The 27,472-nt window shown below is 37.9% G+C and overlaps 1 protein-coding gene across 1 annotated transcript; it reads right to left on the bottom strand.

Moving 5' to 3' along the window:
- Positions 1-1,275: 1,275 nt before the first annotated feature.
- Positions 1,276-26,012, bottom strand: erbb3 (erb-b2 receptor tyrosine kinase 3). Its single transcript, XM_023325189.1, has 29 exons — positions 25,578-26,012; positions 15,605-15,762; positions 15,153-15,339; positions 14,693-14,818; positions 13,815-13,880; positions 13,476-13,594; positions 12,869-13,010; positions 12,562-12,675; positions 11,561-11,678; positions 10,794-10,867; positions 10,614-10,704; positions 10,437-10,457; positions 9,598-9,806; positions 8,401-8,533; positions 8,181-8,274; positions 7,874-8,031; positions 7,737-7,793; positions 7,498-7,639; positions 7,301-7,411; positions 7,124-7,222; positions 6,777-6,962; positions 6,539-6,694; positions 5,684-5,762; positions 4,907-5,053; positions 4,716-4,813; positions 4,441-4,629; positions 4,276-4,338; positions 3,935-4,184; positions 1,276-2,902 (listed from the first exon to the last, which is right to left on the bottom strand). Exons 1-29 carry the CDS (start codon positions 25,669-25,671, stop codon positions 2,142-2,144), a joined length of 4,242 nt encoding a protein of 1,413 aa, XP_023180957.1. The 5' UTR covers positions 25,672-26,012; the 3' UTR covers positions 1,276-2,141.
- Between the last annotated feature and the right edge of the window lie 1,460 nt (positions 26,013-27,472).

The following is a 27,472-nucleotide window of genomic DNA, read 5'->3' on the forward strand; positions in this document are numbered from 1 at the left end:
TTTAACATATAGTAATATTTATTTCATATTATTTTGTCTTATAATAATCTATATCCAGACCTGCACAGCAAAAAAGGAAAACATTACATTGTATTACTATTTCTGAATACTGTGACAATGATTCAAGTTATGATCCACCCATAATTTTTGCACATATATATATATATGCATATATATATATATATATATATAAAAAATTCCCTTCTCACCCACCGCGGGTGGTTCTTATCCTCTGAGCTCAGGTCCTCTACCAGAGGCCTGGGAGCTTGAGGGTTCTGCGCAGTATCTTGGCTGTGCCAAGGACTGCACATTTCTGGACTGAGATGTCTGATGTTGTTCCTGGGATCTGTTGTAGCCATTGGTCCAGTTTGGGGGTGACTGCCCCGAGGGCCCCGATGACCACAGGCACCACTGTGGTCTTCACCTTCCAGGTCCTCTCCAGTTCCTCCCTGAGGCCCTGGTATTTCTCTAGTTTCTCGTGCTCCTTTTTCCTGATGTTGCAGTCGCTTGGTATTGCTACATCTACCACAACGGCTTTCCTCTGTGGTTTATCCACTACGACAATGTCTGGTTGGTTTGCCATTACCATTTTGTCTGTCTGGATCTGGAAGTCCCACAGGATCTTAGCTCTGGTGTTCTCCGCCACCTTTGGGGGTGTTTCCCACTTTGATCTCGGGGTTTCCAGTCCATATTCTGCACAGATGTTTCTGTACACTATGCCTGCAACTTGGTTATGTCGTTCCATGTACGCTTTCACCATATATATATATATATATATATATATATATATATATACACAACAGACCAAAAGTTTGGACACACCTTTTAATTCAATGAGTTTCCTTTATTTTCATGATTATTGACATTGTAGATTCACACTGAAGGCATCAAAACTATGAATAACACATGTGGAAATATGCACTAAACAAAAAAGTGTAAAACAACTGAAAATACCCCTCATATTCTAGTTTCTTCAAAGTAGCAACCTTTTGCTGTGATTACTGCTTTGCACACACTCTGCATTTTCTTGATGAGCTTCAAGAGGTCGTCACCTGAAATGGTTTTCACTTCATAGGTGTGCCCTGTCAGGTTAATAAGTGGGATTTCTTGCCTTATAAATAGTCATGAAAATAAAGAAAACCCATTGAATTAGAAGGTGTGTCCAAACGTTTGGTCTGTACTGTATATATATATATATATATATATATATATATATATATATATATATATATATAGACTTTCTATTATAATGGCTAAACAGAACCAGACCTCAAATAGTGTTTGTAATAATTTTTATTGCTTACAAAATGCATGTCATTTGTAATCCCTCACAGAGGTCTAAAAACATACATTGACGTGCATTGTTCTCAAAAACATTTAACTTACTGAAAATGTAAACAGTAATTGTAGCTTGTAATCTGTTTAGTGTTAGTGCTTTAAACACTCAGTGCTTTTAACTCCTGAAATGCCCAAAATCAAAGGCCAAAAACATGACAAAAAATTTACAGAGGCCCATTTTTAACAATGATGGAGAAATAAGACAGATCTACTAGTGTTATTACTATTAGTGAGAAACGTTCCCATAATGTTTCATTACAAAACTGCAAATGTCTTGTTGCATAGTTGACATAAACGCACAATCCCTGCTATCATGGAGGTAGGGAAGCATGATGAAGGTCTAATAAAGGGCATGTGGATATTAGCATTTTACAAATCAATAAACCAGTTAGCATTATAAAGGTTTACTACTACTTGTATAATCATTTTCAGTTATTATAAGGCCAGTCTTTATTCTGATAAAGTTCTTCAATATCCTGAGGTTTTTCATCATCAGATGCACTTCCAGTAGTTTTTCCCCCTCAAAATGATATGGGCATCTATGCTAAATATATACATAAAATTCTTATTAAAACAAAACAAAAAAAAAACATGAAAGCACAAACATTTGTAATATAGGTTCATTGAAAAAAAATACAAAGTCTTCACACCTTATTAAATGTTCTGTAAGGTTTTAATTCCAGTCTTTATGATTTTTATGTTTCATTGAGATTGTATCAAAGGCTACATTATGTGGCTTATTGATTCTTTTCCTTTTTCAGGTCCTTCATGAATCTCTTCCAAGACTGAGATAAACGAGTTCTTCAAGTCGGCATTGCATTGGACTTCAGGAACATCTTGCTGTGCCAGTATCCTGGATTGTCAAAGGATCTTTCACTGGATATAGGCTCCCCAATACCGACTCCAGCTCGCACCCTAACGTTGGGATCAAAGCCCAACGAGTGCATCTCTATGCAGTCCACTGCTACCTCGCTCTCCCTCCGCATGTTCTGGTAAACGACTGTATCGACAGCAGGTGGCGGAGCTGCAAAGCAGTCCATGTCCTCGTATTCATCCGCCTCACTGTTGTCACTGCTGGGGTCCTTATTGTCAGCAACAGGTTGCTGCTGCGCTGTTTGTCTGTTCGTGTACTGATAGTCGTCACTCTCGACGTATTTGTTCTCCTGTCTCTCCGTAGCGTCTCCTCTCATCCTCGGTAGAATCGGAGGTGGAGGGAGAGCGTGCTCTGGTGGGATTTCCACTTTCTCGTTACATCTGATGTCCATGTATTCATACTGGCCCTCCTTGGAACCCTGCTGGGCTGAATGGGGATTTTTCTGACTCGTCTTTTGCCCTCCCCTGACCTCCAAGCTCAGCGTTGTGTCACAGTAGGCTGTCGCTTGTGACGATAGGGAATAAGTTCGTCTCTTGTTCGACCTCAGCCAGTGAGGGTTGTGCCTCAGAGAAACAGCTGTTTGCTTGTTCATGTACTCATACTCCTCATCATCTGGGCTATCCAGGAGGCCCAATGAGTAGGACTTTCCCATTCTGCCTGCAGTGGCTCGAGATGAGTACATTAGGGTTTCTGAAACCGTAAGAAGACAAAAATGGGTGTAATTTTAAATATGAGACATTGTTTAAAATAAAGCTTTATCCCAAAAGGATGTACCTATGATGTTTGTAGAACAACATGACGTACATTTTCATGCAAGTAACAGAAGTTTGTGTTTTTCTAAATTTCTGTTAAAAAACAACCCCTTTAAAACATTTTTTAAATCATTTTTAAAAAGCCTAAATATAATTTTTACTATCATAAAAAAAGTGTAAAACTTTATGAGAATCTTCACAAAGCACCCTATTCTCTTAACTTTGCGACAAATAGGGTTTGGAAATGTTTAACAGGTAAAAGTGTCCACAAACAGGTAAAGCTAAAAGAAATCTGAACAAAAGCAAAGGAAAGACTTTGAAGCTCAAAGAAGTTTCACACAGAGGAAAAAAACTGCCTCTGCACATTCTCTAAAAATGTTTAAGAATATGTTTTAGTGTCACATACTAAACATGTCTGAAGATTTTCATATTTCCACGTTTTTATAGTCAGGGAGCTTTTAAGGAAGTAATTTGTTTTAAATGTTAATTTAGAAATATCCCTCTGAACTTATTTCCTATTGAACTTGAGATGAGGTGACAGCGGCTTGTCCTCATCCAGCCGAGCGACCGGCGTAATTCATGCATGTTACATTTTGAGCACACCTGGGCTAGCACAACATATTTAAATATGTAGTTTGATTAATCTGCACTATGTAATATTAATATGTTAATTGCATGCGTAAGTGCGTCCACGTTAACAATCCTGATTTAAACAGATGTTCGACATTGTGGCTTTTGTCAAATAAGTTCAGTACGTCTCAAAACCAAGACTAGTCTCCAGTTTTCTTATTCCAGTTCAACACGAACCTTGTCACACATTCCATTTATTTAAACTTTTTTTTAATTATTATTTCACTTTGGTCTAGTGTGCTTAAATATTATTACATCAAACCCCTTGACCAGCTACAGCAGGTTTACTGAAGCCTCTCAACCTCATGTCAAAGCTTTTTAAACGCTAAAGCATTGTCACCTCTTTCTGGGCTTCCTCCAGGAAGGACGTATCCGTTCTGATCTTCCTCCTCTGTGTCAGGGGAGGGGGTCTCCGGCGGCCCACCGGACATGCTGTCCCTCTGTGATACGTAAGCGCTGTCCTCACGTTGGCGTCTTCTTTTCAGACTTCCTGGCAAAGAAAAGTCCTCGCTCATCTCCATGTCCACCACAGTGCCGCAGCCCTCGGAGCTCTCAGACATGGTGCGCGCAGAGTTCAATCGAGAACGGGACTATCACACAACACAGATAATTTGAGATTAACCATTTAAGTAGTCTGAATATGATGTGGGCTGATAAAAAAAAGCTTCTTAATGGATCTACCTGTCCTCCAAAGCCTGGGGTCATGGGCAGGTATCCAGCCATGGTTGATGGATTGAGCACCACCTTTACCACAAAAATGAATGAATGTTATGTGGATACAGATGAGCAGGCAGTGCATTTTCAGGCATGAAATACAGGGAATGTCAACAGAACACCGTCCCCTACTCTGTTAGTGTCGGTCCTGGAGATGCGGCTCAGACTCCTGGACAGGAGGTGTGGTCCTGGAGTCCCGCAGTCTGCTGAGGCATGCACTCCAATGTCCTCCAGATCAAAGTCTAAATCATCCAGCTCATCCAGGTCTGCACTCCGCTGGGCAACTTCATCAAGTGGTGAATCGTGTTGATTGCAGTCTTCCTGCCGAAACCAGAAACATTGTAAATGAGCATGCTGAGTTAGCACCAACAGCTGAACAACACAGTGCTAAGCCAGGTAGGTCTTACTCTGATGACCAGGTAGCGAGGTGGGTCTCTGGCCATTCTGGTGAATTCTCCAGCCAGTTCCTTAAATGTCGGACGGACATTCTCATCGATCATCCAACCTGGATAAGTAAGAAATAAAGTTATTAATAGTTTTCTGGGAGACTGCAACCAGCAAAAAAACAGCTTTCGCCTGTAAAATTAAAATGACTTACACTTGACCATCACCATGTAGACGTCAATGGTGCATATCTGAGGTTGAGACAGACGCTCGCCCTTTTCCAACAGATCAGGAACCTCCTGTGGACGCATTGTGGAGTATGGCTCTGTCCCGTGAGACATCATCTCCCAAACAGTCACACCTAAGATTAAGAGGAGAATGTTGAAGCAGTCTGAGCAGAACAGCCTTTAAGTTTGTAAAAGTGACCTATTACGCTTCCTTAAACAGGATGAGACAGATCTACAGGCAATACAAAACATGTTCATGACTATTTTCACACAAAATCATTCTTAGATATATCTCATTATACAGAGTAAAATCATGAGCTCCTTTCAGAATGAGATGTTTTGGGGCCTCTTGTCACTTTAAATCGAAATAAGCTGCTGATGGCCAACTACTCAATTGTTACACTACCACGTGAAAATCGCTGCAAACAGACAAACAATTATACAACAGTACATCTTTGAAAAGCAGAAGTAGAGCCTCCTGCACATCCAGCAAAAATTCAGCAAGTGGTTTCTAGAGGGTAAGTCAACAACAATGCACTTGTCTTTTCCAGCAGCCATTGTACAGCACATACAGCGGTAAAACCAGCTGACTGAATGTGCAGGAGCTCTGCTTGGGTTGCTAGGTAATGTTGAATCAATTTGGAGGTTTTTGAAACTGTAAATTTATTGCTTAAGAAAAGCTGTTTTATTTAAGTACAAAAGCTTAAAAATGTGAACTTTGCATAATAGGTCCCATTTAAATAAAGTCAGTACTTAGAGCCTACCATAACTCCACACATCACTCTGATGAGTGTATCTGCGAAACAAGATGCTCTCCAAGGCCATCCACTTGATGATTGGTGTCTGCAAATGTAAACAAAAAAGTGTTTATTAGAAATCAGTTAAGAAAACAGAAACGGTGGAGATAGAAAATAATGGATGTTAAAAGATATAAAACAATTTTCCTAAATGTCTGTTTTCCTGTTTCTGTGTCCTACAACAAGTTAAAAAAAAACATGCCATTGAACTTCTTCACATTTCGATTTGTTACAAGAAACTTCAATGCATTTTTTAAAGATTTTAGATGACATCAACAGAAAACAGAAAATTTGTAGAAAATTAATGAGTAAAAAAAAATCTTTACAAGAACAACAGAATAAATCTAACAAGCATAAGTTGCAGTTAAAGCTGTCAGCCTCCTGCTTTTAACATAAACTCCTCCCTATCCTTGCACAATACTGCCACCACCGTGTTTCACCATGATTCCTCTGACTAAATTACTTTCCTTTGAATGTTTAATGTTTCCCCTGCATGGCTGGTGGGAAACTATAACTAGGATATGTCATCACTTTGTTTCAACAATAGATTTCTTCTTGCAAATCTTCCATTAAGGCTGAATCTGTGAAGTTGAAGACAAACAAGTGCCCCACCAAACTTCTTCCACCTGAGCTATGGTTTTCTGCAGCTCCCCTAAAGTTACTGCAGGCCTTTCGGCTGCTCTCTAAGTAGGTTTGTGTTATTCTGGCACATAAAATTTCAATAAGAAGATTTTAGTTGTAATGCAAAAAACATGAGGAAAGATTCAAGGCGCTTTGATACTCTTGATTAGCACTGTACATAACTCCTCCTAGAAAACTCACCTTGCCCTCATTAAAAAAGTTTTTCTTGTCATCAGGATAGAGCAGGTCCGCCACGCCGTAATCTGAAATCTGTGCTGTGAAGTTGTCATTGAGGAGAACATTTCTGGCAGCCAGGTTTCTGTGGACAATCCTGTTTTCCTCCAGGTAATTCATTCCCTGATGGTGAAGAAGAACAATGTGACTCGTCTTTGAAATGTGTGTGTAAAACTAAAAAACAGAGACTGCATTGGTCCTTTACCTTTGCTATCTGGACACACCAGTTGAGCAGCCTCTGTGGGCTCAGCTTGTTCTTGTTGTTCCTGACATGCTCCAGCATGGAGCCCTGACTGCTGAGTGGGGTGACGAGTTGGAGGCTGTCACCCGGACAGAAACCCAACGTCCTCACAACGTTGATGTGGTTCATGCTTCCCATCACAGTCATGTGCTGTGGAAATCATTTCCGTTACATATTAAGACTTTAATATCTGAGTTTTCAATCACATTTTCGTCAACAAAATCGAATTCCTTTCCATACAAGTTCACACTCTTTTCAAGCATCATTTCAGATGGATGGACAATACAAACATTTTACTGAAGTTGACTTACATCTGTCACTCTGTAGAAATTTTGTCGACCCGTGCGATCATGAATCGTCCTGATAGCAACAGGCAGCTTCACTGTGTCTCCCTCAGGGATCCAAACGCCCTAGGATATAAAGAGAGGCCAGCTTCAGACACCGATCAATAGGAATCAGATGTGGAAAACGAATGCTGCAATGTGTACCTTGTGGACGGTTCCAAATGCTCCATTACCCAGAGGTTTGATCTTACGCAGGTCCGAGGGTTTAAAGATCCGAGCGTGGACTTTCTCTTTCTCCTCCAAAGGTTCGAAACTCTGAAGACACACAAAGCATAACTTTATGTTGTCGTCTTTAAATTCAAACAGGAGTGGGGAAACCCCAGACAGATATGCCGACTTACTTCACCGCTCTCCATGTATCTCCTCATGGCTCGCTTACGACGGATGACGATGCTTCGGCGCCACAGCGTCGTCAGCATAAAGATGGAGAATGAAATGAAGAGTATGGCGAGGACTCCCAATATGATGGCGGTGGTTGCTTGTCTAATCACAAGGGTTCAAAGGATGATATGCAATCAGAACCTCATAATTACCCAAATCAAAACTATAGAAGACGTATCTAAATAAGAAAACATATTACCCAGACAGGGCTCGAGGAGCAATTCCCACACAGTCCCCGATTCCAGGGCCAGTACATCTGGAGGCCAAATGCATGAAGAGTCAGTTTAAAGAAGGAAAATACACATGCAGGGATACAGATTTGTAATCGTCACTCACCCTTGGGTGCAGTTCATGTGGCATGTCTCACAACGGCCTTGTTTGCTGGCATATTTAAAGATGATGACTCCGTCCCCGCCCATCACACCATCGGGACACGAGGAGACGCAATGTGGACCGTCCTGCAGGCTGGAACATGCTACACACTGATTTGCTCCCTGGAGGTAGACAAAAGACACAGAGCGGAGACTGTATTTGAGCCACTAGGGGGCAGCAGTGGATCTTTGCCCAAACTTTACTCTTCTTCTACTTTGACCAATTAGAGAACATATGCTATAAGGGTAAGAAAATAGCAAAGGGATCATACCGGCCCTGTGCAAGTCTTCATCCCTTCCTGGACTTTACATTCAGGATGACATGGCAAACACTCGCCTGACTGTGTGGCAAACTCCCTCCTATTTCTGCATTAAGAGCAAAAAAAAAAGAATGATAATATTCAGCAGGCTGCAAAAAGAACTGAAATCTGTAAAGCATCCAGCTAAAACTTGCATTATTTATCCTAAATGTAATTTTTTTTGAAGACCTACCCAGTGAGGAACATGCAGTCTGGTACACACGTCCCTCCACGGCTGTACTTGTTACAGGAAACACACTGATCCGGCCCCGCGCCCCAGCAGCCGTCAGAAGAGCACAAGGGGTCACACACACGGCCCTCCTCGACTGCAGGGGAGAAGAAAGACAAATGATTGTGGTGAAGTAGCCTCAGCGTCGCTGGGATGAGGTGGAATGAAGAAACATCGGTAGGTGTGAACACAGAACGAAAAATAAATTTTGCAACACAGCTCAAGGTGTACAAACTCTTGGCTGAAAGATTACATGTTACAGAAATGAAGCAACGTTTAGATTCTAGTTAGCGCAACAATTAATTATAGAACAACAAATGAAAATAGCTGGCATATTCAAAGAATATCAACTTAAAAAAAAGGATTAACTTGAATGACATCTTTTTGTTAATATTCAGGGTTATTATTGTTGTCCAGATATAACAGCTTCAGATCTTTGGGGAAGGTTTTCTAAAAGATTTATGAGCTTTGGAAAATCATGCCAGGAAGCACTCCGCTTACTGTCACAGAGTAGATCTTAAGATCACATAAAATCTGTAGGCCTGTAACTAATTGATGTGGTTTACCACTTTGTTGGTGCTGCAGGTGATTTCAAAATATGTGAAATTGTTCCCCTCCTGAATAAAAGTGCTTAATTTAAAGGTTGAATTATTCAAAAACATAAAATCTGAGATTATGCTCCTTTAATAAAAGTGTTAAAAGTAAGTCTTACATTTGTTCATCACAGGTGCCTTCATATGTGAAGGGTGTTGTATATTTCAATTGGTGAGATGGAAAAATGTTAAAAACGTTTTATTTGACACACTTATTTTAATTCAGAGCATGTTCTTTTTTAAAGTAAACTGTACGTACTGGCTGCATTAGTTTATTAGCAGGAAGCTTCTGTGTCATAAATTAGATTTCTATCTGTATTTTAAAACAGTTTTTCATTCGTAAAAACCACAGTGTTCAGGGTCACCTTAGTAACATTTTAAAATGTGAATGTTTTTAATAGTTTGCATTGTATTTTAATCATTTTGTTATCTCTTGACCGTGACTGCCTTGAAAAAGAGGTTATTGATCTCAGAAGGACTTTCCTAGTTAAATAAAGAATAAATAAAAATAATTTTAGCTTTCACCAGCACTAAAAAGGTTTACTAAATCTATTATGACACCACTCACCACACCGATCCGGCCTCCGGTTTTCCTTGATGACGGGGTTATTCTGCTGTTTCTGGGGACTGGAAATGATGCGCGTCCAGTTCACAGTGTTGTAGTAGCACAGCTTCTTGTTTTTGTTGATGTACACACCGCCGTCATTTAACTTCTGCAGGGAGCGCAACCCGAGGGAGGTGAGAGACTGGCTATTCATCACGAGGAAAGAGTAGCCCCTGAAAGAAGCAGGTGATAACGTGAATGCGTATTTTTGTATGAAAAAAAATCTGAATTGGACAAATGGCTTACTTTAAAAAGACTTGTTCTGGATTATGTGGGTTCACTAAGTTTAGGTTTTGCCATTTCAATAAAAAATATAAACACAGAAGAGTCTCTAAGTTTTGAGTTTCTTCTCTGAACTTCGTCACATCAAAGACAAAACAAAAACTGATTCTGATCATTTCTAAAGGTTTCCTACATCCCTGTTTTAATTTTTGTTTCTTTGAAAGACATTTTACGTTTCATTTGAAAAGGCAAAACTTAAATTTGGGAAATCTCGAAAGGAAGTAGGCAGTGGAACAAAACAGAAATTAATTTTATTTTGAAAACATAAATGATTAACAGAATAGATTGGGATTAATCTCCAAATATGAACAATCAAGTGAGAAATTAGCATTTTATTTTTTCCTTTGTAAAATTGGATCCCATTCTCACAATACAACAGATTTTGCCCAGGTACCAGAAGAAAAGAAAAAAAACAACCTTTAAACAGAAGTGTCCATCACCAGTTTAATCTCACAATACCAGTATGGGATGAACACACACCAACACCAAAAAGAGGATGCAATTTGAGGTGTTTAACATACCTTTTGTTACGGCTCCCTCCACTACGGAAAGTAAAAACATCACATGACAAAGAAATAAAAAAGAAAACCAGTTCAATGTCGTTTAAGGTTTATTGTGTATGCAATTGTTAACAGAACACAATAATTTATGGGTCAGAAAAACAATAAGGCAAAGAAAGAAAAACATCAGCTGCTCACTTGTAAAGTTTTCTTCCTTGTATTGTTTGAAGGTTGGAAAAGACCGACAGGTTCGACAGGCTTTCAGGCCACGATTGGATGTTGAGGTAGTCTGAAAATCAAGTTGTATTTCAGAGACTCTAAAAACGTGCAAACAATATCGCAGCAACTTAAAAATACTCCTGTAGTTTAGAAACTCACCTGTAATCTCCTGCACAGTGTTAAAGACTTTCAGTTTTTCTGGATCGAGGGGTGGTATATTTTCGTAAGAATCGCTTTGAGCAGAAAAGAAAAAAGACGAAAAAGATTATTTAATGCGAAATACCCTCAATGAAGCACTGAGAATAATGCTTTATGATAAGGTAATTATAAACTGAGAATTTTCTGAGGGGAAGTTTTAGGTAACTCATGCAGAGAGCAAAAAAAACCAAATGAATTGTTTTCCCTTTGCTTTAAAATTAAACATGTTACTTAAAGGATTATGCCTTAACTATCAAAACTTATAAATGGTTGTGTGTGCATCATGTTTCTCTACTTCCTGTGCACAGCCTGATACAGACAGGGCTTGAGACAAGATGTGGGTTTGGAAGAAACAAGAGATGAGCCCACATCTTAATCCTTTTTGTCACATCATTTCTCCATGATCATTGTTCAGGCAGGTGGCTGACACTGGGTCTGCTTTTAACTTAGATTTATAACAATTTTTAAGATTTCTTATTGAACTCAGACACAGTCTTGTACTACTTTAAAGGTGAACACAATTAAAGACACAATATGAGTCGTTAAGCTTTCTCTCACAACCTTTAACTAATTTTGCTTTGACAACTAAAACAGGAATATATGTGAATGGGAGAAACATGGTTGGGAAACTGATACTGAGAATGAACCCGTTTGTCGTGTCTATAAATTGAGTTCTGAATGTTCAGCTTGTAGCATAAAATAATTCTTACATTTTCATTTGTTCTTACCCTATTATGCCAAGTACCGTAAAGTCAAGACCGCCCTTGATTACAGTGCAGTTTATAAAACTGTCAATGTTAGTTGCATCAACGGTTTTGCTGTTCTGTTTTTCTGTGCCGTCACAAACTGTGAAAAAGAATGGGAGAAAAAATACATTAAAAAAAATAAAAACACCAAGAAACATAATAGTGTATTGGCATAATTAAAACTAGTGATCAACAGAGATTTAATTTTACACGTTCAACCACAAGTTATAAATACTCCAGTGGCTTATTACTAGGTTTCAGACAAATCAGGGATCAGCAGGTTTTGTAATTTGCACTTTCAACATAAGTTTACAGATGCTCTTTAAAATAAAGGCCTCACTTTTCCTAATAGAAATAACTTAGGTATAGAAAATGTATTATTGCTGTTTTAAAGGAAAGCTCACAGAAGCATTATATCAGTGGAAAGTTCTGATATAATTAGAGTTAGCTGGCACATTCTCGTTAGCTAGGATGCTAATGTTAAAATTAGCATTTTAGCCTATAATAAAGCACTGTTAATGTAGTAGAAACGTTTAGTTTTTCTTACTGATTAGGAAATGTTAGCATTTTAGCTAAGCACAGCATTCAAGTTTGATAATACAGATTAGCATCATGTTAGCTAATGCTAGCTTATTATTGAATGCTAGGAGACTGTAGTGTAACAGATTATGTACATTATCGATAACTAACATGCTAAAGTAATAATTTAATATATATTACTTTTATATTAAAAGTAATATAAAAAACTTTATATTACTTTTTAATATAAAGTTTAAATGTTTATATTAACATTTAAACTTCTTAATCATTTTAACCCCCATTAGCATTGTAGATGTTAACTACTGTTAGCAACACTGCTGTTACTAGCTTGTTCTCCTTTACTAATATGTTACTGTGTGCATTATACCGTAATTTAGTGTAACAGATATTTCTAGTTATTATAAGCAACATGCCAATATTGCTGCTACTTGTAAAGTGGTTACCTTTGGGGCACAGTCCTCTACAAGGCTCGCATCGCTTTGCTCCATTTTTCTCCACCTCCATTTTATCTGCTGGGCAGTTCCTTACACATGAGCTGCCATCCACCACAAAGTTGGCTGTTCAAAATCAGAAAATGACATTAATGGACACTGTGCACTGTGCCAGGGACTTACATTAAACTGAGCTAACACTTATAGCAGCTTAATAACCAGAGCATTATGACTATCATCACTGTATTTAAATAGGTTTATGTACAGTCAGTGTTTTTCCTAAGTGTGTGAGTATAAGACAGCATGTGTGGGGACTTACGGGGGCACTGGGCCACACAGATAGAGCCATACTGGTATTTGGCATTGGGATTGTCCTCCATTTTGAATGTATGCTTGTTGTAGATCACAGTCTGGGGGCACTGGAGCACACATGATCCTGAGTTGTTGAAGTTCTTGCAAGCCTGTAAGATGCAACATAAAATAACAATTAGATGAAAAGGTTGTGCATTTGTATACATGTTTTTAATCTTTTGCTACTTAAGTGGTTAATTGTTATTTATGACTGCTTTTATCGTTTATTTAGAAACTTCTCTTAGACTTTTTAAAAATGATATTGAAGATCATTAAGCAGTTCCTAATAAGTGCTTGTAACTGTCAGATGTTTAGCAGCAAAGCATAGTGTCATTTGCATAAATTGCACCATTAAAATACTTGTGTGAAAAATAAGACATTCAACTTCTGCGTGGGCTTTTTTAAATTTACATTTGTACAGAAATATTTAAATTTCCTCACTAAAAGCCTTCTTTATATCAGTTGGAGTAAACAGTGCAATACTTTGACCTAAAACTTTATCAAAAAGTTGATTTGTTTATTTTATATAAGCTGGCTTCTGTCTAAAATCTGTTTACTGTAAGTTTTAGACTCACAAAGCAGTCTGTATCCAGGGGCCCGTTGCAGCCACCAGCACATTCAATGTGGCAACACTCGCTCGGGCTTCTTCCGAAGCATCGGCTGTTACACTGAGGCGCACACACAGTCTTTGTCACTGAAACAGAGAAGGAAGTTTGTTGTGCTTCCAGTGAAGTGAGAGTAAAATGTGGCACACAAAAGTCAATGAAATGTGAATTATCGCCGAAGTTTGAATTAGCATACAGTGAAAGAGTTAACTCATCAAGCTACAAAGAGTCGTCTTTTTGGTATTTTTATAACGAGTTGAGTAGCAAAATTAACGGATAAGAGATAAAGGTTTATTTTCTGTCACTCACAGGTCTGGCAAGAGTTGCTTCCTGGTCCCCAACAAGGCCCATTCCCACATGCTTCATTACAAGGTTCTGGAAAACATTTCTACTGTTAGTAGATGTAGTTTTACAAAGGAAAGCAAGTGAAAACAAATCAGAGCGAAATCAGGTTTAAACACTTACATCTTACCTGCAAACTGATTTACTCGTCAATTGTGTTTTTTGTTTGTACATAGGCATCTTTAAAAATTAGATACTATAAAAATATTTATTTATTTCGGTTATTCAGTTCAATAAGTTAAAGTCACAAACGACATAGAGCCATTACGTTCAGAGGAATGTGTTTTAAACTTTTTTTTTTGCATATTTGTTTAAAGTGTCACTATGCTGTGACAGTAAGAGACAGATAAACTGTCAAAAATTGAGCTCCTCTGCCTTTTCCCGGTGCTAACTAGAAACATTGAATCAGAGCCAAGAGGAGGGTAAAGCACTGTCAATCAAGCCCAGGTTTGCGCCACTCACCCCTTCCTTCTTTCTGTGCTATGATAGAGCTTCTCCCCATCAGCAGGGCCTGTCATGAGTGCTAGAGCTAGTAAGTATGGCCACCAATGATGGCAGATAAACAGCTTTCCTGTTTATCTGGAAAGCCATTACCACATTTACCACGGCGTTCATGAGGATGATTGACAGCGCTAAGGCACTCCTCCTGGCTCTGATTGGTTTTGTTTGCTGTTTTTGACCAGGAGTGTTGCATTTCTTCATAAAATAATAGCAGCACAGGGAGGATGTGGAGGTGCTCGATCTTTTCACAGATTGTCTGTCTCATAACATACTCTCACGACATGACGACAGTTTTAACAAAATATATTTTTTCTAAAAGCTTTTGCTCATTAGTTCAGACTCACTTTCAGGACCGTTCTTTTGGATCATAATCTCAGCTGATGCATCCTTCACTATGTCGAGCCAGTTCACCTGTGGAGCGTAACTCAGGTACTTGTTGTCGAATATCTGGACGCCTCCTTCTAGTATCTCTGTGGGCGGCACAAATGCAAATGTGTGGAAAAGAATGAGAATTATCAGAGCAAGCCCGGACAGGCCCATGACTCATCCTGTCAGACGTTGGCACTCGCTATTTACTACAGCACATATAAATGCAGCGCAGTGGTTCAGAGCTCGTTACTTTGACAGTTGGGCGGTTGTACACGACACATTCCAGTTACCTCACCGACAGATGGCATTCTGGAGGGTGCGGCTTCACTGAGAGCGTGTGAGAGCTCCAACAGTAACTGAGGACCATATCCAGCTCTTATCTGCTCTGTCTCAGCCTCCCACACTTTTAACATACATAGCATACAAACAGCATACCTGTGAGGTTTGTCAGGCCGAGCTCCTGAAGGCCGTGTTGGCCGTCTTTCTTGTAGTTGAGCATCACGGCCAAGGCGTAGCGGTCCTCATAAAGATTGTTGCCCCTGATCACACGCAGGTTATCGAGAGGGAGACGGCTGAACTCATTCATAGCGAACACAACGTGGCCTGTCACTTCCTTTATAGACTGCAAGGTTCAGTAATAGAAAACGCACGTTAGACAACAAAGCATCACTTAAATGCGTTTCAGCCACAAATAATGATCCCATAGTGACATCATTTCCACTGATTTGGTTCCCGACTTCTCAGGGAACCTCAGGGTAGGAATGTTTCTGGCACCGGTTGATTCTACATCCATGTCTGGACTGGTTAGTGACATTCTTCTAGTGACACATCTGCGAAAGGATTACTGATAATCTGCTCTACGCAGAGGCTGATGTTCCCAGGCTCACCTGCAAGAAGCTGAAGTCCCGGGTGTGCTGCATCAAGATGATTTCAAGGTTTCCCATCACGATGTTGCAGCCGGTGTATCGCTCCTTCATCAGTTTGTAATGGTTCTCTGGGTCTCCTGTTGTGCTCATGCCATTTTGAGTGCCAGAGCAAACAGCCACTGGAGAGATAAAAAAAAAGAGACTCCTATTATTTCAAATATTTCTCTTATTTTCTATTGCACATTTAAAAGAAATGTGCAATAGAATGTTAATGTGCAGGTTTTGTGTCTTTTGCAGACACAAAACTTGCATGCTTCTGGGCACTATGTTATGGGATAGCAGGTAAACTTGTCAAACCGCGACATTCAACTTCAACCATTCAATGATTACATCAGCAAAATGGAGATTCAGAATAAAAATGAAAAGTAGCCATATACAAAGACCGGCGTCAACAGCTAAGGCATGGACAACGGACCCCAGGCTACTTTCATCAACAACAAATATGGACATAATTTGCTCTCTTGTTAATGGTGCCAGTTCCTGTACTTTTGCAGAATTTCGAAACCATAAATCCTTAGAATGCACTAACACTGTATCACAGCAAAGGTAAGAGACCAGAAACATAATATTGTCAAACTTGTATAAAAGTATTCTCTTCAAAACTAGTTTTAAACTTTTGCTTTAAAGATAATGCAGCAAATATCACTACAAATGAGATAAAACCAAATAAATTTAATAAAACAATAAAGGTCAACACCTCTTGATCAGCTGAGATTAAGTATTTAACATCTATTTTCAGATCCAGAATGTGTCACCTCATTTAAATAATTTTATGTAAAAATATAAAGTGCTTTTTAAATTGTTTGTAAAACCTGCAAAAAAAACCAAACCCTGCTACTTAAGATGTTCATTTGACCATATGTGAGGGAAGAACTAACATCGACATGACCAGCATGATGCTGCCCCCACCAGGATTCACTGTGAGGATGTTTTTCTTCCGCAGGAAGCTGGGTAAAGTTGATGGGAAGCTGGATGGAGCTGCATTCAAGACAATCCTGGAAGGAAACCAGAGTCTGTAAAGACTAGGGACTGGGACAGATATTCTCCTTCTGGTTGGATGACAACTTTGAGCAAACAGCCAGAGCTACGATAGAATGGTCTAGACCAAATTATGTGATGGTTTGGCATAGTCAAAGTGCAGGAATATTCAAATGACAATCTGTGGTATGACTTGAAAATTTATATTTCATTCGCTCTCACTGAGCTTGAAATATTTTGTAAAGAGAAGGGGGCACAAATTTCAGTCTTTAGGGATGAGAAAACAAGAAGCTTGCAATTGTGATTGTAGCAAAAGTGTTGACTCTGTCCATTTGCTGGATTCCAATGCACAAAGAGTTTCAGGGTTTTATTTTGACATACGTTTGATAAACATAATTTTCCCCATTCTACCCAATTATCCACTGCTTTGCGTTGGTCAGATAAAATCCTAAAAATAAATGGAATTTTATGGGATAAAATGTGAAAACATTAAAAGGGCGCGGATACTTTTGCAAGTCGTTGTATTTATCTCTTCGTCTTAAGAATCACCAGAGTATTTTCTTATGTAAAATGTGTTCAGATGTATTTGAATATAGAATAAATGCAACTTCATTGTCCCGCAAGGGGGAAATTCATATCTTTAGTTGTTTAGAAGAGAAACAGCACAACAAATAACTCAATGATAGACACTCTTATGGATGTCTTAACGAGGGATTCGTGAGCGAACAGTGTGCTTTTTCACAAAGACCGTTTTATGCCGTTTTACTACAAGAGGCTGTGTTCGTGTTGGTGAAAATGAATGAATGTACTGTAAGAGTGTGAAACAAGTTGCGAATTGTGTTCAGGACGCATCATTCTGCCCAACAAACACCCAGAGCCTTGTTTATGGTCAGTGGGAGTTGACACAGTCAGCATCACTATGAGGCTGCTTTGCTATTCAAATACCAGGGAAACACGGGAGACGACGAAAAGAAGGACAACAAACTCAACATGACCAAGTGTCACATAGAAACACAAAAACACTGCCAACCACATTTAATGACACAAAAAATTACCTTAAAAACACCTTTAATTAAAACAGTTTCATCTCAAACTTAGGAACTGTAGAAAAACCCACCCTTACATTTGAGTATATTTATTTAGAATACTATTATTTACAGAAATATTTGTCTTTAATAAAATCACCAGTGGTGCAGTGACAATATAGAAGAAGGATCTTAGACCATTTCTCTTTCTACAGTCTTTCTACATTGATCTTGACTCCATTATAATCTTCTTTGTTCTGAGCACTGAGATAGAAAAAGATTATTTTGTACCAGATGACCAAAGCAGAGGTTTAGATAAACCTCATATGGTTTAGCAAAAATATTCAAACAAGATATTGACAAAATATTCCTGTGTCATTTATTTTGAAGGGCACTGCAACATGTACAGTGAGTTTTGGCGACAGTTTTGGGCGTCATGTTAATAAGTTATAAATATGTAAGAAGAACAAGTTGAATTTTTAAAAAGTGTATTTTTGCGATTTCTAATCTGATTCATGCTGAAAGGAGAAAGACTGGCAAAACGTTATGCATTTTATTGCTAAAACATAAAAACTATGCTAAAAAAACACAAAGAGATAATTCTGAAATTGTGTTTTTAAGAAGCTGAACCTTTAACATGTATTGATTTCTGATTCTATTGAATAATATAACTCTGAGCTGCAAAGCTGTTTTTTGTATTTATTTCAACAAATTCCCCACATTTTGAAGACCATTTATAAAACACAGGAAACCAGACTCTCAAAAACCTGTGTGAGTCAAAATAGCAGGCAGCCGACAACAGGATCAACAAGGACATAAAAGACTAATGATTATTAACTCTAGAGCACAGCCAGGTCAAAGCCCACTGTAAGAGTCCTTCTTTTATTAATTCATGAAAAACATTGCGGAGGTTTCGTTTCACAGGAATAACTGCGCAAGTTATTATTTGGATCATTAAATTCTGGCTACGTCTCCTGGAGATGAAACTATGTTAATGCGAAGTCCCCTGAAGGAATGGAAAAACCACTCTGAGTGTGTTCAAGTGTGGCAACAAGCTTATCAGTGATTATAAAGTCCTTCTGAGGGTTGTTTAAGAGTTTCTGAGAACACTGGGTTCACTGGCTCTGACTTGGTAACAAGAACATAAAAAAGTTCCCCCACTGAGGTAAATAAAACAAAAAAAATCTCTTTGCTTGATCTTTTTCTTATTCAGATGATTTTTCAGTTTCGATCCGTCGCCTTTCTGATATAACAGGTTTGTTTGCTTATTCTGTTCAGAGATTGTTTTTCAGAAGTGGCGTTATAAGCTCTCACGAACAGGACATTATCTTACGTTTACCCAACCTTTTTAGATGGAACAGTCATCAACATCCAGTTACCCTAATAATCTCAATCTAAACACAGGAAAAGGTTTACTGGGGAGGAACATCACAAACTGAGTTTTTTATTTTTTGAGTTTTGCATTTAGGTGATCTGAAAATCAGGATAATCAAACCCAAACTTTTCAGAGACAATATTTGAATCATTTTCTACTTAAAGTAGTCCGGGAATCCATAAGTGAGGGACTGTTAAAAAGGTAACATATATTGCGTGCCGTTAATAATTTTCTTATTTGTTATAAATCCAGATTGGTCCGTCTGGTGGAATGGAGACAGTCCAAGCTAAAGCCCATTTCTCCCATCTAAAAGCTTCTCCAGTCTCCAGAATTTCACAGTAGTTTTAGAATCTTTTGCTCATTTACTTTTTTTTTCTATCTCTTCTCTATCACGTAATTTCTCTAACTGGAAAAGCTTGACATGTTCACTTCCTATTTGGTGCTTGACAGGTAAGATGATCGGTTGCACGCCATCAATTAGTTTGAGTTCCCATGCAAAAATCCAGCATCTTCTGTGTAAATAATGGACGAAAGCAAAGGTAACCTACGGTGTAATTGCTCATGAACTAGCGTCCTTCTGAAACATGCAAAGAGGATTTAACATGTTGAAATGTTAAACTCAGAGTAACTACTATTAGAAAAGCATAAAACTCAATGAGACTGTAGTTGTGTTAAGACAAGAGAGCTCACTTTGGACATGGCATCTCCTAGACTCCCAGGTAACTTTACCCACAAACCAACTAATCTAGATTTACACTAAACCATTGCAGGTAATTTATAAAGAACTCATAAGCTTTTACCAGAATCTCAGTTCAAAAGTCTTGAACTATTCCTTTAACTCTTCTTGAGTTTCCTCCAGTTTCCACAGTGTGAGATTAAGTTTTGCAATGAAATATTATACAACTGCTGTCTAACAGGAAGTGTTGGATGTTGTTTACTGGACCTTGACCAACACCAAGCTAGAACAACAAGTTATGATTTCTCAGAGTTTAGTATTTCACTTTAGATAAAGTGAGATGGAAAACTAAAGAAATTATGAGGAAATTCATACGCCAAAGCTTCAAGCTGGTACTCTGTGACCCATTTTGTGTGTGACTGATCTGCATCGGTCATTCACAACTAATGCAGGTTTAAGGAGCGATGACAGGCAACATCAGCAGCCTCTTTCAAGGAAGAGCAAAAAACAGCACTTTACAGGAGACCTTATTTGCAGTTCCACCAACAAAAATTGTTTTGTTAGCTTGTTGCACTTGCTACATACCTCAAAAGTGCATGTGCGTGCATGCATGTGCAAACACAAGGAAGAGTCCTGTTTTATAAACTTGTCACACTTCCATGGAGTTACTGGATTCTGCTAGTTGTTTTGCCAAGAAAGAAAAATGTGAAACTTTTGGTTGTTTCTTTTCATTTTGCATATTTGTTTAACTTTAATCCACCTGTGTTGATTTGTTTTTCACAATGTATTTATTTTTTTCAGATTTTCAGGTTGCTACTCCCTGTTTATTTTATTCCTAACATGGTTTCTGTCATTTCTAGTCATTCTCTATTAATGTCACAATTCATGCCTGTGCTATGCTCACATAATCAGACTAACCCGATTCCTGAACCAGTAATCACCCTTCTCTGTATTTATACTCCTGGTTTGCATTCAGTTTTTGTCAGATCTTCCCTTTACCTGCTCAGTGGCCCAAAGCTTTTTTTCATCTCTGGTGTTATGTAATGTTCACATTACTGGCAGGGTTTTTGTTGTTGTTTTGTCTTTTTTCCCCCCATTGAAATAACATTTTACTATTATTGTGACTGCCTCCTGTCCGCTCTTGGATCTTACAGATGCTCAAAACATAACAAAAGGTTGTTTTTGAACCCTTCTCATGTTTTAAACTCTTAAACTCGCTGTAAACATTTTCTATTTCTAAAGCAAGCGACTACATTATTTAACGTTTTTGTAAATGCTTGCTTATGAAGGGCGTGCCATGCATCAAGTTTTCAAAATGACATTAAGAAAACCCTTCTGCAGCCTATATTTGAAATTGTATGACTTTACAAGCCACTTGACCGTAATGATGTTTATCTGTGAGTAGCTTGATGTTATCAGTTGATGACTGAGCTGTTGACTATATGGCGCTTGAGCTGCCAGAAACACCTGTGAGTGCATCATGTTCGAGAATCTTCCACCTGGTGTAGTATGCAGAATATGCATGTGGAACAGGGTGACAAACCAGAGTAAAATTACACAGAACAGAATGTGACAGATATGGTATGTTCACATTTACATAACACACAGACTGTAGATGTTCTTTTTCTATTTAAGGAGGACTTCCTGAGTCAGCTGATGGATGATGAAGGGGAAAAAAAGGATGAGGTGAAAGGCGATGAGTCAATACAGAAGCAGGGATTAACACAATGGCTCTACTCTGAGTGAAAAGCAAGAGTAGATGTGTATCTGCAAACAATCTGTGTATTTTTCCCACTCTTTAAAAAGGCTGCAATGCGGTGGAGCCTCACTAACTATCAAAAGCCAAATGAACTCTCTGTTGCATGGCATCACTGTCCCCTGCGCTAACTTGTAACCTGACACAGTAATGAAAGCAGAGCTGTTGTGGGGTGGCTGTTCTTTTTTTTTTATTCATTCATCTGTTACCAAGGCTTCAGCTCTGCAAAACAACAGAGGGAGGGAAGAAGAATAGAGGGAGGAGGAGATAAACAAGTTCAATAGAAGCAGAGGAGACACTGACTGTTGTAAATAGAAACTTGGCACAGCGCAGCAAGAGATTACTGCATACCTTGAGTGCACGCTCGTGCATCTGCAAACACTAGGAAAAATACCTGAACACACAAGCTGGTTCACTTCTATATTAACGCCCCTGTTTACAGGCACATGTTGTGCATAAATGGAATTACAGATGCTTCTTGTGTTGCCAATGTGAGTGACTTTCATGAACTTGCAGTGAGTTACTTCACATCAATCACTGCCATCAAGCTCAATGCCATGTTTGCTTTTCAATGCATGCATCTGAAAATCACTTTGACAATAACTAATGAAGTTATATTTTAAATCTTTGTTCAGGATATTTAATTAACCTTTAACATTTGTCAGTAAACAGTCATGCACTGTTCCTCATTCCACAATGACAACATTAATAAAGGAAACCAAACTGACAAACCTGTAACATGTTTGCTTACAGCAGTGGTTCTCAAACTTTTTTCAGTGATGTACCCCCTTAAAAATATATTTTTAGTCAAGTACCCCCTGACACGGGCAAAACATTTTTGGAATTAAAAAGAGGTACAGTGCTGTAAAATCACTGTCTGATTTATTAAAGCCAAACAACTTATATCAGTGAACCTGACAAATACATCCATATTGCAAACATTGCATGGTTAAACAAAAAAGAAAAACAGAAGACTGTGACCACCAGGAAGGTATAAAACCAGTCAAACCGTTTTATTTTAAAGGATATTGAAACTAAATACTGAACATAAAATTCAGTGCATGAACACACATTTATATTTTATCGAACTTTTTACAAAATAATTTTTCCCAAGACTTATTATGAGGAGCCTACTGATTTTTTAAAGATATTTTGAAAAGCTTCACGTACCCCCTGCAGTACCTCCACGTACCCCCAGGGGTACACGTACCCCCATTTGAGAACCACTGGCTTACAGGATTGAATAACATGTTATCCTGATTTTATGCTCAAAAGGATGAGGAAAGCAATTAAATGTGCAGAGAGACAACACTACATTTATTTCCAACTCTGTGTGTAAAATCCTTTGAAATGCAGGAATGTTTTATTGTTAGCACTAAAACGTTTGTCACAACTTTTCTTCAAGTGAGTGTTGGAGATTCTGTGTGTGCTGGTAAGATTTATGAAGAACATCATACGACCTTTGTCACAGTTTCAGTGGCTTTTAACCGTTTTTAATAAGTGATCAATTAAATTATTTGGCATTAATTATTAATATTTTTTTAATTCCTTGACTGCGGATATGTGGAACTTTCTAGTCAATTTTTTGTACGTTTTTCTTGACTTATGACTCTTATCACATCTGCTTTGTGCACATGTCATGTTCTCTTATTCTTTCCATTTTGGACATTTAATAAGATAATAAAAAAATAAGCTTTTTGCAATTCTGGATCTATTATTTAGTAAAGTTTCATTCCTATTGGATTAAAAAGCTTTCCAGATCAAATATTAGAAACTAATACCTTTTCTTTCATCTGTTGCTTTCATGAAATCTTTTGAGAGTTTGACGTTTACCAGAGGCTCTGTCACCTGAGCAATCGATGACCTCATGTTCACATTGTTGTCTTCACAATCAGAGACACTTTAGTCACTAACAACCAGGTGGCAACAAGAACACAAGGTCAAAGTTCACACAGAGATTCAAATCACAACATGCCTTCACCTATACACTCAAGAAGCAACATATTTACTCAAGCACTGCACTCCTCTAAAGTGTGCGCTGGGATTGTTTGAATCTTTTCCTCTCAGGTAAAGCTCTGTCAGACTGGAGCAAAGGGAAGCATTTACTCAGAGCCGGCCCAAGGTACAAGTGAACTAAGCTGCTGCTTACGGCTCTCAAACTATTGGGGGTCCTCCCATCAATGCTTGAATTTTAACACAGACCATAGGATGACATTTTTTAGATTTGCTAGTGAAAAGGAGAGCAGTTTTCAGTTTGATTTGAATGTTTCAGATTAGATGAATTAACCAATTTTAAAATGTTTAAAAGTAATATTTAAGGAAATTAGAAAGTTTTCTTTGTATAAAGTGGTATTTTTGTGATACATCTCAGCACGCAATAACCAATCACTCATGATTGTTTTTTAAACTCAGCCAATTATTCTCCACCCCTTTCCCAGATTTCACCAAACCTGTACATAAACACTGTTAGCAGTGATATTTTTAGCCCCCAAAGCTAATTCTGCCTAAGGCCCTGTAAAAGCTTGGACCGGCCCTGTCTCTAATCTGCTACTGAAAACCCCAAACTTACACACAATCAGTTACTCAGCATTTTACCCAGCAACAAGTGAAGCAGCATATTTGCATTTTGATGTTAATCTATGTCTATATTAAAAATTTCTGTTATGTTAATTTATGTCCATTTGGAAAAACTTAATAAAAAAAATAAAAAAAACTACAAGAAATATTGATATTAAAAAAAATTAAATGAAGTAAAATATTACACAAAACATTTTGCGTAGAAAATTACTACATACTTATACTTACAATGCTATATTTACACCGTAAAATAAACAAATACAAAAGTTTACTCTCAGCACTATTTTGTATCCAAATATAAGAAATAATCAAATTACAGCTTATCTTTATTGATCATTTGATTATTTTTATTTGTAGTATCTCTAAACATAGTAAACAATGATTTCCACATAAAAATCTGAAAGTGAGTTTTAGATTTATATTTGGTGTCTTTTAATCTCGCAGCCCTGAAAAAACAACACAGCACAACCTACTTTCTCCAGAAGTCACTCTTAGCGAACAGCGTCGACCTACAGTATGTCTGACTTAATCTGAGAATAAATCCAGCTTTTCTGTGAAGGCCTCAGAGATTAAATAGAAGACTTTAGTGAACAGCTGCATCATAAAGACACAGAGAAGTTTAAAGAGAAGTGATGTTATAAAATAAAATCCCAAATTTTGGGTATCTTACACCGTTTAATCTGTTATCTGAAAATGGAAAGAGTTTGGAACAAGCAGCCAAGTAACCACTGGTGTCTCTGGAGAAGCTACAGAGATGCTCTGCTCAGGTGGAAGTAGATAGATAGATAGATAGATAGATAGATAGATAGATAGATAGATAGATAGATAGATAGATAGATAGATAGATAGATAGATAGATAGATAGATAGATAGATAGATAGATAGATAGATAGATAGATAGATAGATAGATAGATAGATAGATAGATAGATAGATAGATAGATAGATAGATAGATAGATAGATAGATAGATAGATAGATAGATAGATAGATAGATAGATAGATAGATAGATAGATAGATAGATTTTCTCTCTTTTACAACCTACTTTCACGTGACTACCAAGCCTGAATAGTTTCTCTACTATTGATTAAAGCAAAAAAAAAAAAGGTGGTTTCAACATTTCTTAGATAACCTTTTCACAATCTGGGGCACATACTTTGGCCTGACTGTAACTCCTGTGGTGGTTAAAAAGGTTGGGCTCTGTCGCAAAACCTTGAAACAATTGAGACAAACATGATAAAGCACACAGAGTCGTGGGAGAGGTGCAGGTGACTCACAGCAAACAAGTTTCACGTTTGCGGAACAGGTTTTTTTTCTTTTTGAAAAGCAGATGTCCTCCCACCGCGATTGAAGCTCTGTATGTGGGAGTAGCGCTATCTCAGAGTAAATGTTATTATTATTATTATTATTATTATTATTATTATTATTATTATTATTATTATTATTATTATTATTATTATTATTATTATTATTATTATTATTATTATTATTAAGAAGGAACATACTGTGTCGATGCATGTGTGTGCCGGGGTGTGTGCGTGTACCCACCTCCATCCGTGTCAGCGCAGCAGCGCTGGAGAGCGCACAGCAGCAGGACGCAGAGCACCTGCTGCACCTTCCTCATGAGAGCAGTCATCCTCATTCAAATATCCGGGCTCATGAATTTCAAACAAACATCACAAGATCATCTGGAAGGCGGGGGGAGGGGGGGGAAATATTCCTCTGTCATCCAAAGCTGTCCTGCGGGATTTCAACCCGAGACTGTCCATTTAGATCAATAAAATAAATTTCTCTTCGACTAACTCCAGTTGGCGTTTCCTCTTTTTAATTCCTCCTCGCTCTCAGGAGAAGTAAGGTTCAAAATCTGCCTCGGGAAGGAATCCTAAACGTGTTTTCAGCTTGGCTGTGAGCTGCGAGCTGGAACTTTACGAGCCGCCTGCTCCGGTCTGACCTGGAGGAATCACTACGGCTCAGTGACAGCAGCCAATCAGCGGCGGGAGCGGCGCTTTCTGCGGCACTGATTTATGTGGGCGGGGCTTGTGCGCCTACCTGTAACCTGGACTACAATCTCAGAACACCTGACGCTTCCTTTTAGCCACTCTAAATGTTTTAGATAATCAAACAATTTAAAAAAAAAAAAAGCAGATTTCAGATGATTATTAACTAAGAACTAAAATATTAAGTGTTCAAGTCGTCCTTTCTCTCTGCTATCAGGCTATTCTTTTATTTTTATTTCCTTCAGATCTCATTTTCAAGAGGGACCTGGGCAGAAATCGGCAACGCACAACAACCTGGCTACAAAACATGTACAATGTTTGTATTTTTAAGTCGTTTGAGTATTTTCCTTTCTTCTTCTGATCAATATGCAGTTTGTTTCATTATATTTTGATAGATACAGACAAATTCAAGAATTTAAACTATCATTTACTTAATCAGGAAGTGAAACATTGTGCACATTAATCACACACAGACTGATGTTTTGAAGCTTTTATTTCTGTTAATTATTATAATTTTCCACTTACAGCTAATGATAAAATTATCTTTAAGACTAGAACAAAAAAAAACATTTGAACTTAGACTTAAACATTTTAAGTCTAAGTTTACTTACTTAAAGTTTTTCTTACTTTAAGTAAGTAAGAAAAAGGTCTGTTAAAAATGGTGCTTTTATTCTGACAAACAAGCATCATCAGATACATATTCCAGTTTACTGAATATGACTCTATGTTATGTTTATGTATGATTCATTAATAGTTTGTTTTGAGAATGCACCTTCGAAAATGAAAGAGTTTTTCAAAACCTCGACCTGTGGGTCCAGGGTTTAAGGTCCTATTAAACCTAATAGATTTAATTGTCCTATTAAATTTAATAACTACTTCTTTCACTCTTGGCTGCAGCAACTGCCATCAAGCGCTTGCAATAACTGCATTGTAAAAAAAAAAATGTCTCCAATTTATGGCAAAATAATGGCACCTGTGGTTGCCAGAGTTTTACCGTATAAATCCGGTAAAATTTGTATTTATATGGTAAAATTCTGGCAACCGCAGCTGCCGGTATTTTTATCGAAAATTAGAGCCATTTTTGTTGTTGTTGTTTTATTTTTACAGTGTGGGGATTGGTCTCTTCCTCTTCAGTCTTCAGCTCCTTCAGGAAAACGATGTTGCTTCTGGAAATCTCTTCAGCCTCCTTCATGTTGGCAGACAGTTTTTATTTGAATGCTCAGTCAGTGATCATGCCTGAGTCTGAAAACTGAACTCATAATTGGAGAAATCATCTATCAAAGATTATTAATAATAATAATTCCTGGCTTAAAAATCTGGTAGTTACTTTTTCACACAAGGTTGGGTTGTATAGCTTTTACATGTAATACACAAAATCGTGATTGTTTTGGTTTATAACATTAATATTTGTTTACTGATCTTAAATATTCACGTGTGATTAAAAGA

This window comes from Xiphophorus maculatus, chromosome 20, assembly GCF_002775205.1.
Source record: "Xiphophorus maculatus strain JP 163 A chromosome 20, X_maculatus-5.0-male, whole genome shotgun sequence".
NCBI lineage: Eukaryota > Metazoa > Chordata > Actinopteri > Cyprinodontiformes > Poeciliidae > Xiphophorus > Xiphophorus maculatus.

Bases quoted from the DNA above. Each gene is read 5' to 3' on its own strand.
- erbb3 (XM_023325189.1), bottom strand. From the start codon at position 25,671: ATGAGGATGACTGCTCTCATGAGGAAGGTGCAGCAGGTGCTCTGCGTC. The intron at 13,595-13,814 runs GTGAGTGACAGA...TCTCTGTTTCAG, and splicing joins AAGCAACTCTTGCCAGACCT to TGACAAAGACTGTGTGTGCG. The intron at 11,679-12,561 runs GTAACCACTTTA...TCTTTTTCACAG, and splicing joins TAGAGGACTGTGCCCCAAAG to TTTGTGACGGCACAGAAAAA.